General features: G+C 43.3%; 1 protein-coding gene across 50 annotated transcripts in view; it reads left to right on the top strand.

Moving 5' to 3' along the window:
* Positions 1 to 14,321, top strand: part of ELF1 (E74 like ETS transcription factor 1) — an 86,936-nt gene that overhangs the window by 38,021 nt on the left and 34,594 nt on the right. For 22 of the 50 annotated variants that reach the window (XM_046941543.1, XM_040699700.2, XM_040699664.2 and 19 more), the window contains 2 exons: positions 9,499 to 9,577; positions 9,681 to 9,985. In XM_046941543.1, the coding sequence (XP_046797499.1) occupies positions 9,914 to 9,985 (72 nt within the window). In that variant the 5' untranslated portion in view covers positions 9,499 to 9,577; positions 9,681 to 9,913. Of the gene's footprint in view, positions 1 to 9,039; positions 9,288 to 9,498; positions 9,578 to 9,680; positions 9,986 to 14,321 lie in introns of those variants that run through there. The other 28 variants (XM_040699726.2, NM_001006269.2, XM_015275429.4 and 25 more) reach the window with 3 other exon arrangements.

The following is a 14,321-nucleotide window of genomic DNA, read 5'->3' as shown; positions in this document are numbered from 1 at the left end:
TTTGTGATTTTTGACAAAGTAGGACACTTGGCTGGTGAGAGATGTGCTGACTGAGGTGTCTTTCTTGTCCCAGCCTCATAAATAATCTCCTTCGCCGTGTTAGAGCTGGGTTCATTGTTAGTGCTGGATTCTCTGAGCCCTTAAAAACAAAACTGTTGTGGTTACTACCTGTGTTCTTTCACTTCTCAAAGGCTTTCAGGAAGATCCGATATGAAGAACCAACCTTGATGGCTGTGCCTGGGTGGGTGATAGCAGGGACTCGTGGGGATGCACAACGATCATGTTTCTCCTTGACGACCTCTTATCCACGCGAACACCTTCACCTATTAGTTCCTATCGTATAATCATTGTGAATACATCACAGAGTACTTCATGTGCTTTGAAAAAGTTAAGTGAGGATCTTTGTGACAAATAGATAAAGCAGCTTCATACAGTTTGCAAAAATGTGCTTTGACTGATAAGTCCTTAAATCGGATACTTCTGTATTTCACCCATGTGCCGACCACAAGGCTAACTTAAAAATACATGTAAGTGCTCTTCTAAACCTGGAACCAGAAGCTCCTGGAGACAGAAGTGCTCGTTGAACACCTTGGTAAGAAGGGAGCTGGTGTGAGTGTTGGCAGTGCTGCTTTGTGATGTGTGGTGTGCCGTTTACCAGCGCAAGCTCTGTAAGACTTCTGTTTTGTTTTGCTCTCCATTGGGTCTGCGATTCTTGTCTGAAAGGTTAAGGAGCTGCTTAAGTAAATGAAGACTTCGGTTAAAGGAAGAAGCAAATAATGCTCTGCTTGAGCATGTCATTCACGCTAAGTTGTGTAAGCCCGTGGAGGCGTTGAAGGAACGTGTAGATGATAGAACCATTAAGGTTGGCAGAGACCGCTATCATCCAGTCCAACCATCAGCCCATCGCCACTGTGTCCACTAAACTACATCCTTCAGTGCCACATCCACACGGTTCTTGAACACCTCCAAGGATGGTGACTCCAACACCTGTGCCACTGCCTCATCACTCTTTCTGAGAAGAAATTTTTCCTTATATCCAACCTGAACCTCCCCTGGTGCAGCTTGAGGTCATTAACTCTCTTCCTATCGCTGTAACCTGTGAGGAAAACACGACAACCAGATTTATGAAGCATCTAATCTATGACTGCCACTCACAGCTACAACAGTAGCTCGAATTTCGTGCTTGTAAAGAATACTGCTTAACTAATAGAGTCCCCAGGATTTGCAAGGAGGATAAGAAAATTGATGCGTTTATGCTTTGATGTGGTGCAGTTAACATACATATTTATATGAGAACTCTGTTTAATTCTGAAATGTATGATGTTCGTATACAGAAGCAAACATATATTGATTATATGCTCCCGTGCAGCCCTCCGAAGCCTCCGCACCGCCACGGATGCTCACAGGGGCAGCCGAGCCCAGCCCACGTCCTTGTGGGCAGGGGGCTGTGTGCAGCGCAGTGCTGCAGGCTGGAGGTGCCATCTGCTCGCAGCCGGCCGGTCACGTGCTGGGCTCCCGCTTCAGCAGGGGCTGAAGGGGAGGAAGAATTAGTGTAATTAGATTATCTCGAACCCTGAGCGAGTCGTCTGGGGGTTCTGTGACGGATGTTTCCTGAGGTGGTGAGAACTACTGAAGTAAGTAGCGAGTGCTTGCGGGACACGTCCTGGTTTGAGGTAGCGTATATCTCTGTGCTGCTTGGTTTCTAAGCTCGCTCTCGCAGGTGCTTTGGAGCCTCTGCTCTCAGAACAGCCTTCCTATGTCATAGAGTTCATAATGGAAATCTGATGCCGTCCTTTGGTTGTCAGGTGAGAGGGAAAAATGGCTCCTCCGATGCAGATATGTTTTTTAAATGATACGTTTGAGAATGAGGGCCGTTCCTATTGGTAGCAAGGGTTAACCACAGAGGGCAACAGGTATAGGCAGACTCAGGTATGTGATATGTTGGACTGTTTTGCAAGGTGCTATAAATGTTGGCTCCGTGTAATCTGATACCAGGGTAGGACAGGCTAACTTAATGAAGGAAAATAGACAGCAATGTAAAAGAACTGGAAATTCAAGTCTAGCTGACTAATAACAGCCTGCTCCAGAGGGTTTCTGACTGTTGATACTGCTGACAGCTGACAGCAAATGAGAGCAAACAGCAGAAATACTGCCTTAATGTGCTCTTTACAGGTTCTTTATAGACGCTGCAAAGGTAAGATTTATGTTTCTGAACCTGACGGATCTGCTGGATGCAGCCCTGAGCAGACACATTGCTAGGGGTGAAGCACCACACTGGGGCTTGGAGGCACATCTGTGTTGGGAAAGGGGAGGCTGCAGTGAGCTCTGCACCGCTCGCTTTGTGCCCCTCTTTGGCTGCTGCACAGCAGTTAAGTCGAACTTGGATTTGTGAAGTGGCTCAAGTGCTCAAAACACACAGAGGTGAATCAGAGTATTTCTGCAGCTTTTTGGAATTGTTTACGTGTTTCGTTCATTGTGTTTGACTGTACAGACTGGAATTGTTACCCGGAAGGGAAAAAAAAACCCCACTAAATGCTAAGGTCTGTGCTGGGGAGATTGGAACAGGGGTCACTACTGAGCTTGGACTTGAGGCATCTTCTGCAGAGCACACAAAGTCCAGTGAGAGTTTCACATATGGATCTAAGATTACCAACACCAGACTGGAAAAGGTCACCTGGATTGAGAAGCTTTGGACTTGCAGCTCATCTCTGCTGGCCTCTTGTCAGTTTTCTCCCTTTAATGTATATATTATGTGTGCACTTACATTGCAGGGTTGCGGTTATTTTCCACCCACAGACAGCTGAAAAAGGATTTTTCTTCAGTAAACAGAACATTTTCCTCCAGGTGATCTGAAAATAACGACAGCATTTCTAATTTGTGGGGAAAGTGATTTTTAGAGGCTGACTGACAGTTTTGTCCCAATATTCACTACAGACTGGCAGCTGGTAATTTGTAAGGCTCGGCACCTGGCCAAGGCAATTATCTCCCATTTCCCCTGGTCCTTATTCCTCCCACTGCCACCTCTGCTCTCTTGCATGCCTCGGTTAATCAGCATAGCCAAATCTCTCCGGGTCAGGCAGCTCTTCCCTCCCACACCCCTTTGATATGTTCTCCTCATATCCTGTGTAAGCGGTCTTGGAGATCAGCCCTTCAACTTTCTCTACACCGAGACACTTTCCCCTTGAAATCAGTGAGATTTGACTTATCCGAAGCTCTCTTGTTATGGTTGCTTCAGGGCTGTGGTCCTAATTCTCTTTCGAAGGTGCTACTAAACGCTGGAAAATGGCTGAGAATGCCTTTTAAAACATTCATTCTATGTCACCAAAATAGATCCCTTGGTTTACAGAGATGTCAGAACCAGATTTTATCTTTTTTTAACCTCCTCATTGAGATTTTGTGCGATACAAAAATTAGTGAAGTCTTTCTTACTGGTGTTATTTATTAATATTCGTGATTTGGATATCGTAGGGCAACACAAAAACAATCCCATCCCTGCAGATTTTCTGTTGGATAAAATAACCTGCTCTGAATGCTACGGGAGAGGAAGTAATTAGGGATCTTTTGTTTTCCTTTGTCTCCATGTTCAGTATCTCTTACCTCTTGATGAGAGGGACTCTGCAGGCACCAGCAGTGCTGTCTCAAGCTTGTACTCATCTACTCTAGTTTTGAAGTGCTTAATTGCATTTTATGTCATGTCTGTAGAGAGAAGCTTGACCAAGTACACCTAAGTTCATATATTTTTAATTGCTTTCCTTTCATCTGTTCAAAACCCATTGCTTCTTGACTAAACGGCTTGTCTCCTTGTTCTCATTTCATCAAGCAGGAGATGTGAGCACCTGGTTGTTTTTTTTTTCCTTCTCTTTACCAATCGTGGTGAATTGACAACAAAGACAGAGTCAAAAAGATCCCAAAGTATTTGGGGCCAGCAAACCATAGTTGTCAGCCTCTGCATTTACTGGAGGTTACCATGCAGATGTAGCGTTATGCCTCAGCAACAAGAACAGATGTTCACTATGAACGTTACTGTCTGAAGCTGGTTCCTGGATTCACGTTGCATTAGTTTAGCAGCCTCACACTTTTGCAAGCATTCTTCCTAACAGAAGTCTGATGGTTGCTGTTAAAACCATGGGATAACCCATTGCTCTTAGTTCTTAGAAACCCCAGTGTTCCATCAATGGCCAGGAAACACACTGCCACAGCCCATTCTTGGCCAGTGTTTTTCAAGCAGTGAAGACCTGACTTGCACATCTGTTCTTTCCTCTTATGACAGTAATTACACAGCTATGAGTCTTTGCAGGGCTGAGCTTCTCTGCCCCCTAAGCACATGGTCTGCACGCTGAGACCCTGAAAGCTTGGCAACTGCAACTCCTGTGTGTATGCATGCATCCTTGCAGGCCTGCGTTTAGAAGTGGTGCTAAGCAGTGCTAATTGCTTTTTGTCCATGTGTAGCTGAAGTAACACAACTTATCTGTGAGCTGAGGCTTTAGTAATTAAATCCACTTTGCTAATGTTACAGATATGAGGGTCCATTGCTTAAGAAAAACAATGAAGGTTTTCAGGAGTGGGGTAGTCTGTAAACTCTGCTGTAGTCGTTATTGTTAATAGTCTGGAAAGGAATCTTGCTTGATGTTAAGTATTCAGGCTAACAAAGGTTGTTGCCAAAAAACCAAAGCAAAACATGATAATCATTGAATAAGTGACTTGTTCGTGGCAGCAAAGAGCTTGCCGTGTGCATTTCTGCTTTCTGCCCTTTGTGGGGTAACAGTCTGCTTTTATTTGACATTTAAGGAAGGAGAGGGTGCATTTCACGTACTCTCCGATCAAACCGTGTGCCTATTTTTATCTTTTTTATGAGTAATTATGTATAACAGATGAACCCTCTTACTCTGTGTCCTCTCTGCTGTACGTGTACTGGGAGCCCATGGTGACATAAGCCCGTTTCCAGCCTGGTTGCAGACCAGAGACTCGTTGATATTGAAGATTTCCTTGTCCTTAACTGAAGCTCAGAAAAGGTCACTCTGTTGACTTACTATGTCAGCTGCTTTTTGCAGTTTCCCTTAGGCAATGTGGCTACTTTAAGAAGATTACAGAATGTGCCTTGTTTCTTTCCTTCCTCCGTGATAGCCTTACCACGTTGTTTGTGTGAGCAGCTGAAGTACTGTGCCTTCAGAAATCTCTTGTGCTGAGTAACATCTATTGCTCTTGCTTGTCATTTTGCTGGCTACAGATGCTTGGTGTCTTGGTTCAGAGCTCCAGTGCTGCTACATTTGTTAGTGTTACTGCACAGGGATAGCCATGCTGTGAAGAATGCTACAGCAGAGCGCTGCTGGCATTCACATTCACCTGTGGGTAATGGAGGTCATCATGGGTATGGGATTCCTGTGTTGTGAGATCCACACTGTCATTCAGCTTTCTTTTTATGAAAGCCAGGCTCTACCATCTGTTTGCTTGCATAGTGTTTTAAGAAGGTACAGTTCTACAGGGAACTGACTGGCTCTGGTATGATCCATCCTTACCCTCCACCAGCAGAAGGGAGTTAGAAACTTGAGTGAATTGGTGTGGTTACCACTGGTAGTTTTTAGTCTTCACGTCCAAAATTTCCAGTGATGCCTTTATTCTTCTCTTTCATTGATTCTCTTCTTCTTCCTGCATCCACAATGTTGTTCAGAAAGGGGTTCAGCATTTCCGTGAAGTCCCAACTTTGCTACTTGCAGGCTGGAGCTAACATTGAAGACTGTCTTTGTCACTCATTAGGAAATTTCCATCAATTGTCCTTTTGCTGAGATTATATTTAGTATGGAGCCCTGAGTCTTCCAGGCGTGTATCTGAGCTTCTTCAGCAAACATTTGAGTTTGTTGCTGGCACCTTTGGTGAAGGGTATACGTGGTGAAGAGCGGTGGGGAGACATGATGTGATGTCCAGCCAGGAAGTCCTACAAGGCATCGTCTGCTGGGATGTCAGAGTAGGAACGTAAGGGTTAAAGTGGCTGAATGTGCTTTTGTTGGGCTGATTGGAGAGATTGTTTCTAGATGTTGAAATCAGTAGAGGGAGGGGAATTTCCAGAGAGACAGAGATAATTTATTCATGTGTTCAGTTCTAAGGATTAAGCAAAATTAGGACATGTGTTACTATTATATACTATGTTTTAATATATGTTAAAATTGTTTAATTTAGTATAACGTTTCTGCAACAGTAAGTTAGCAAAAGCAAAAGTAAAAGCTTATTTATTCCCTGGTTCTGAAAATCTGATGCAAATTGTATGGTAATATATACTGGGTCCCCTTTCTCCTAGGACTAATTGTGTGTAGTCAGGCTTATTGTGCATGTGAGCACAATTTATACACAAATAACTTGTTCCCTGTTCACAGATCTATGTAAAATCAGACAGGGAGGTAAGTAGCATTATATAGCAAAGACAATAGTCACGTTTGTGTTAGCCTATGGACAGCAGGATCTTGTGATACTTGGAATAATGAAAGCACAGTTTATACAAATAGATGTGGAGGAAAATACAGCTGATTTGGAACTGTGCTGCCTTCTGTGAAAAGCTGCTGTTGTTCTGTATGTGCCTGAAAAGGTGATATGGGTTAAAGGAAAGTGCTCTGCATTATATTGCCATGCTGTTATTTCCCAGTAGATCCTTAGTTGCTATTTACCACCAAATAAAGAATCAGAAACGTCCCATAAGCAATAATAGTTTGAGTGCCTGACCTTTGTAATGGTCGTAAGGTTAGGTACAAAAACCCACTAAAAGCCTGTTTTCTCAGTTGCCTTCCACTTTGGTCATAGTGCTGTGGCTATATGGCACTTTTCTGTGTGAATTACTCAAGTCATGGGTTCCTTGGAGGTTCTTTTCTCGAGGTGGTGGAGAACCAGCAGCCTCCTGCATTGTCTTATTGCACTGGGTCAGCGTGGAGAAAGTCCTTATAACAGTGTTTCAATATCTGTTCCTGCAAAGCTATCAGATTATTAAGAGCTTCCTGTTACCATGAAGTGTTACAGTTCTAAGTATTGCTTGCCTGGATCCCATTGGGGTCACATGCATTACACTGTTGCAGTCTCCTCAATGATGTCAAATGACAATGCTTACTTTTGCATTGAGGTGGTTGGGTTGGATGAGTTATTGGTTGGTTGATTTGATTTTTGAACTGTGAAGTATGAAAAAATGTCTTGGTAGCTTTCAGTGGGTTTGCTATCACGGCTTCTGAATCACATCATTGCATGTCTTATGGGGAGTGGCTGAGGGAACAGGCATTGTTCAGTCTGGAGAAGAGGAGGCTCAGGAGAGACCTTATCGCTCTCTACGGCTGCCTGAAAGGAGGTTGTGGTGAGGTGGGGGTTGACCTCTTCTCCTGCATAACTAGCAATAGGATGAGAGAGAATGGCCTCGAGTTGCATCAGGGGAGGTTCAGGTTGGCCACTGAAAGAGTGGTCAGGTGCTGGAACAGGCTGCCCAGGGGGGTGTTCAAGAAACATTCAGATGTTGTACTAAAAGGATGTGGTTTAGTGGGGAAATGGTGGTGGTAGGTGGATGGACTGGATGACCTTGGAGATCTTTTCCAACCTTTGTGGATCCCAGACAAATATGGGAGTCCTCTCAGCTTCCGAGTGCAGACTTATTTAAAAACGAGCATTAAGCTAATTGCACAGGGAGAACCAGAATACGGAAAGTGCTTACAATCCTCTCCATTACACAAGTTGAATCCACATGTACAAACAGAGAGTGCAAACTCCTCAAGGCTAGTAACTTTTTAAGGCCAACAGCAATTAACAGCATCAACATAAAGGCAGGACAGATGCTGTGTCGGAGATACAGCGTGTTGGAAATGTTAAATTATATAATATATACTTTGTTTTTAGGGTCACACGTGGGATGGTATAACACGATCCCTTTGTGCTGGTGTTGTGTGCAACTTCCTCCCGGCACTTCTGTTTTCTAAGAGGAGAGCCCGAGTGCTTCAATTGAAGGGAATTAACTCATGACAGTACGGTTGCATGTAACACTGTCAGTGCCCCTGCCCTGCTGATATGTAGGGAAATCTTTGGAACTATTTGAGTCAGCCTGCAATGTGGGAAGGGCTGAGGCTGTGCAGCCATGGCTGCCAAAGCGTTTCCTTTCTTTTTGTGCATGTGGCTCCCGTTAATGCAAATATTCTCCAGTTAGGGTTGTGGCTGCTCTTAAAAACACTTAGAGAGCTCGTCTAAGCAAGCTTTGGAAGTTGGGGAGGTTCTCCTGGCTGTGGAACTTTGGTTTTCCTGATTTCTTAGAAGGGTAGGATGCAGTGACCTCAGTGAGACTCCCCGAAGGCGCTGTCATCACTGCTTAGGAATTTGGGAATACCACAACCTATATGGGAAAAACAGCTGCAACGTTTCTTAGAGTGAGGGAGTACGAGTGTGTGACTCGGTCCTCCCTAATTAAGCTGCTTGGCACCAGGGAGAGGAAGGTGCCCTTCATTTTTAACCTGCTGAAGAAACAAGGTGCAGCCAACAGCCGCGCGTGAGCGGGAGTTGGCGCCTCTCAAGCAGCAGCAACACCCAGGGCTCTGTGGTCTCAAATGAGGCCCACTGCTGGCGGAGGGGATGTGCCAGGCCTCTGCCTCGAGATCTTCTGTCCCAGTGCATCTCCACATGCAGCTTAAAGAGTTTGATCAAAGTCACCTCCCGTCTTGCTTTCTTAAGGACACGTGGCTTTAAATTAATCCATAGGCACCAGTGCACTCCCTTAGGTTTCTGATATCAGACGTCAGATTCTGTTATTCTTTTGAAACAAAAGCTTATATACATCTTGATCATCTTAGTAGTACAAAAAAGATTACAGAAGTGATACGGTGCATCTCTGTCCAAGCTTAAGTCAACCATGTTTACCTTTAGCACTGATGAGTAAGTGAAAACGCAGGAGATGTAAGCATGCATCCGTCCAGCGAAACTGTTTACATTCCATAGCTGGGGATTCTTTTATTTTTTCTTTGCTATTGTGCTGTGCAGCTTTTTTGCCTGCTCTAATTTGCCATGACGTGGTCAGTGCAGTTTCCTTCCGGCTGCTCGCAAGCCTGTGGTCGAGATAAGGATACATTTGCAGCACGTTTGTAAAAAGAAGCTGAAGATCTGCTTCACGTAGAGACTTGGGGACTCTCTGGCCCGTATGAGGAATTTATTGGCTGTTTTTCTGTTGTGAACCGTGGGAATCGAGATCAAGGGCATTTCTTGTGCTAAAGAACAGCCCTGCAGAATTGGAACTGTGTGTGAGGCAGAAAGGTGATACGCTTGAGGTATCCTGCAGCTCGGTAGGTCGCTCTGTGTTCTGTGTTTTGCTTTTATCGTAACTTGAAGATAATTAGTCAATATGGAAACTGCACTTATGAATCAGGTGAAAAGATGGGTTTTCTTTCTGTTAGCTTTCATAACTTCTTCTTAGTGTTGGTTGAATGCTTTTGATATGAAACACTTTGAAACTTGTGTCTTGCTTCCTGAAACAGTTCTATTTTTTTTTTTAAGGGAATGAACATTCGCATGTATTGATTAGTTGAAGTAATACCTCTGGGGCTCAGAAGGTATCCAACTTCCTTAGAGCCAGGTAAAACACTCCTAGACGCTACCAAGTGAGAGCTGTTCTTTCAGGTAGCTAAAGCAATCAGTTCCTAATTGTAACTCTTTTTTTTTGTTTTTTCCTTCCTCAGAGATAAACGGCTGTCCGCGTGGGAGAAACAGCTCAGGAAAGAACTCTCCTTGGTTTCTTTGAGAAGAGAAGGACCCAGGAACGCTGATGATCTGAGAACTACTGAAACTGCCACTTGGTTCATTCTGTGATCCTGCCTTTCTGCCCTGCTGCACCTTGGTGACACTGTCCGTTCTTTTCCATTTGAGAACGCTTTTCTTCTTATGTGGAGCTGAGAGCTGGGAATGCGTTATTATGGCAGCAGTTGTACAGCAGAATGAGCTTGTGTTTGAATTCGCCAGCAACGTCATGGAGGATGAGCAGCAGGTATGGGATGGTGGAAGAAATGGCATTTGTACGAGTTGGTGCAAGGAATGTTAGGAAAACGTGAGGAAAAGGTGTTGTGTAAAACACAAGAAAGCAAACACTGAGATCATTATTGTTGCAGCAGACCTCTGCAGTTTCAAAAGCTTCCTGTTGCTTCCTGTAACTTGCACAAGCAGAGCAGAAATTGGTTGAAATGTTGTAACTTCTGCAGAATTGCAGAGACCTCCTCTGAAGATGTTTTTCCTTTGTCACTGATTTGTGCCAGTAGAATCCATTCGTGCTGTAAAATTCCTGGCATTCTGGTATTTGACGGTCGCTTCAAGTTTTGTGGTATGCTAGGATAAAATCCAAGAGAAAGCAACTGTCACACTACAGGTGACTGGAAGGAGCAGTAAGTGTTTGCTCTCTGCTCTTTGAAGATTGGTTTGTAAACTACATTACTGTGTGTATATCAGCTATTCGGAACTAAGCTTCAAAATAACTTAAATGGGTTTCTTTCACACTGCAGGGATACTACCTGTTTCTGTCTCATAAAGCTCTTAGGTAGTTTTAGGTTATCGAAACCACATCCTCTGAATCCCGAGGCTTCAGCAGAGAAATCCTATTGTAAAACTTGGGCAGCTCTTCTACAGGTGGTGGTTCATGGTAGGGTTTTGCATTGGTTAGTGATAAGTTAGGCATCTTACTTACTATGACGGAGCAGCAGTTCTTAGTCTTGTGGAGATTCGAAGACTTCTTAGTCTTATAGAGAGACAGCTGAGAAGTGTTGCTGCGCAAGTTGTTCTTCTTTTTGTGAATGTGAAAAGTGTTTGTCCTCTGCTTTAAAAATACTTTTGGCTTCATAACCTTGTCTCTGGGTTTTTTTCTGTGGCCTCATGTTTGTCTGGGTCAGTATCCCATTTCTGCTGTCAGACTCGTGCGATCATTTCAATGAACTGAGTGTTGTCTGTCTAAAGTGCTAACTCAGTTTTGGGTGGAACTAGTAATGTAACTTCCTTTCCTGTGTTTTTCCAGAGCCTGTGGCAGTCTGGGGATTTAGATATGGGAATTGCACAAACATAGTGGAAAATGACCCATATTTATTACTTCTGTATGTTGTTTGTTGCTGTTTTTACTTTACAAGCCAGTGGGAGGAGGAGGGCTGCTTCATTGTGATATCTTGGAGAAGCAGTGCAAGAAATATGGCTTTGTTTGATTTAGCTGTGCATTCTGTCTCTTGCAGTTTCTTCAGATGCTCACCTGAAAAACTTAAAAAAAATACATGGAGCACTCAGGAGTAAAACCTCCCTAAATGGAGCTCTCCAAAATGCAGGCCAAACTTAACCTTGGCGTGTATCTCATAACCCAAATAAGTTCTACTCCAGATTAAGCCTAAGAAAAAGGCATCCTGGAGCATACCCTATGGGAGATGTATTGAAAGATGTGGAATGCCATAGCAGAACATTCCTTGCTGCAAACGCTTGGTTGGAAGCTCTGTTTAAATCAGCGGATTGTCTTAGTTCATATATCAAAGATTCAGGTAGCCAGCTAGATGTCTGCCTGTAGGTAGCTACTAAATATGCAGTTGTGGAAAAGAAGCCTGAAGCAGGCAAAGAGGTGGGAAGTTGGAATGAGATTTAACTCAGATAAAGGTAGATAATATGCTAGTAACAGAAAAAGGTTGATTATCTGTATAACTTATTGATCTGCTTCTTACAGTGTAGAAGCTATCAGTACATGTACTATGAGGTCTTTCAGTTCTGGACAGTTTATATTTTGGGATATATACTGTACCTTATGTACTTTGAACATTTTAGTTCTAGAAGTGCTCTATGTTGATCAAAAACATTTTTTGAGCTTCATCAGGGCACAAAATCATAGAATCACAGGATTGCTCAGGTTGGAAAAGACCTTAAAGATCATCGAGTCCAACTACAACCTAACCATACTACCCTAACTCCAACAACCCTCCACTAAATCATGTCCCTGAGCACTACATCCAAATGGTTTTTAAACATATCCAGGGATGGTGACTCGACCACCTCCCTGGCGAGCCATGTTTATATGCAGGTGCCAGTTAACTGATCTTTGGGTAATAATTTTTGCTATTTTCTCAAAAGCTGGAGTTGAAGGTACTTTGATACTCATGTTCTTGTCGAGGCTTTGTCTGGAGCCCTTTTGTGCCAAGAACTTTTAGGACATGGAACAGCTGTGGGGAGAAGTTCAGGGTTTAGATGGCAGCTACATTCTGTGTTTCAGGGAAGTCATAATTCATGGCCATTTATTTATTTTCTTTAAAGTCTCGGTTAAACAACTATAAATTATGAACAGTCTATTTGCAAATCTAAGCATTCAACCAGTGGCCGATGCCAGTGGGAGGGGCTTGGTCATTGGCCCTGTGTGAACGGGAAAGGCTCTTTTTTATCAGATTTATCCCTTTCTGTTTAGAAAGTAGTGTTTTTTTGTTTGTTCTTCTCTTTTTTTTCCTTGGAGGGCTCAGCTTAGAATCAGTCATAGAATCCTTAGAGTTGGAAGGGACCTTTAAAGGTCATCTCATCTAGCCCAGCTCCCCTGCAGTGAACAGAGACATGCACAGCTAGATCAGGTTGCCCAGGGCCTGATCCAGACTGGCCTTGAAAGTATCCAGGGAGAGGGGTATCAACCACAACTCTGGGCGACCTGTTCCAGTGCCTCACCACCCTCACTGTAAAAGACTTTTTCCTTATATCCAACCTGTAGCTACTCTCTTTAAGCTTGAAGCCATTTCACCTCAGACCCTGCTAAAGAGTCTGTTCCCTTCTTTCCTGTAGTTCCCCTTTAGATACTAAAAGGCTGCTATCAGGTCACCACGGAGCCTTTTCTTCTCAAGTCTGAACAGCCCCAGTTCTCTCAGCCTGTAACTGCAGTCTGAGCCCTTAGGTTGGACAACGACTTCTGCCCCATCTTCTCAGGCCTTGATTTGCTCTTCCACATTCCCTGGTGCTTTGTAAAAAGAAGTCACCTCAGGAAAACTGGTGGTGCCAGAGCTGAAAGGCACTGTCAAGGCCAAGTTCTACATTTTTGTCTATTTCCAGCTTCTGCAGGAAGTCCCCACTTTTCAGCTTACTGTTTTATGAAGACTCAGGAAATGGTTGTGAGATCCATACTGTGGTACTCTTAAGCAGTATTTATCTTCTTCTAAAATCCCTCTGTGAAACTTGGTCATGTCTCAGATCCTGTCCGTGGGAACGCATGGAAAGTTGAGAGGCTGCTTCAGTGTTTGGCACAGGGACATCTGTGAGAGAAAGCTGAAGCCCATTTTCTATTCACCGAGATTACTTTGCTTAGTTTTTATTAGTGTTTTTTCTTGTTTGTGCCTCTTGATTTTTATTTTTTTATTATTTTCCCAAAATAAATGGCCAACTGTATCTTAAATATGAATAGTGTTGCTTTTTTACAAAGCCAGTTTTTCCGTGGAGGCTTCTTCTTTTTTTAATCCCTATGTAACTTGTCCTTCTTATATCTGTTGCATGCCTTTCTTGCAACTGATCGCTCATAAATTTCTTCTAAGCCAGTTGGAAGCTACTCACTGTATTCTTGGGACAATGTTTTCCAGTAAAATTAAACATTTTTCTTAGATTGGATCTGGATTGTCTCATAAGCTGACACTACATCCACAGCAGAAGAAATCTCCTTTATTATTTTCAGTTTTTGCGGGAAGTTTTATTTTTTTCCCCTCATAGAGAATGGCCCATACTTTGCAGAGACCTCTTCATGGGACATTCGAGGAACTTCAGCGTCTGTCTGAAGTTTCATGCTCTTCCAAATAGTTGTAGGTCTGTATACAGGCTTGGCCTGCAGAAAAAAATTGCACTGTGAGGGATTTGGTGCGTAAGACTTGGGAAGATTTTAGCATAAGCTGAAGTCCTTTATTTGCCCAGCAGACGGGGAAGATGTGTTGAAGCCAAACCAAAGCTTTGGTGCAGCTAGGATGCCATGTGTTAACTATATCATGGTGATAGTAGGAGAAAGGTGAAGCAGGAGAAGTAGGCAAAAGTAAAAAAAGAAGTATATCAATTGCTCTTTCTGTTGGTTTACTTGATTACTTGAACACTGCTAATGCTGCAGTCTGGGGTTTCTGTTTAAAAAATTTTTGGAATGGGAATGCCACTTTACTTTGTTTGCCTTTTTTGTTAGTGCACATAGAGGAACCTTTTTTATTAGAAATAAGTTTTTGTGATCTTGCTGTTAGAGAAGTAGTAAAATTTCATTAATCAGAGGGTTTTGTTCAGTGGTGCAGAGTCTAGTTGGAGGCCTGTAACTAGCAGTGTTCCCCAGGGGTCAGTACTGATCTGGTCTTGTTTAACTGCCATCCATG

This window comes from Gallus gallus, chromosome 1 (assembly GCF_016699485.2).
Source record: "Gallus gallus isolate bGalGal1 chromosome 1, bGalGal1.mat.broiler.GRCg7b, whole genome shotgun sequence".
Taxonomy (NCBI): domain Eukaryota; kingdom Metazoa; phylum Chordata; class Aves; order Galliformes; family Phasianidae; genus Gallus; species Gallus gallus.
Note: the sequence above shows the minus strand (reverse complement) of the source record. Positions and strands in the feature narration are given on the sequence as shown.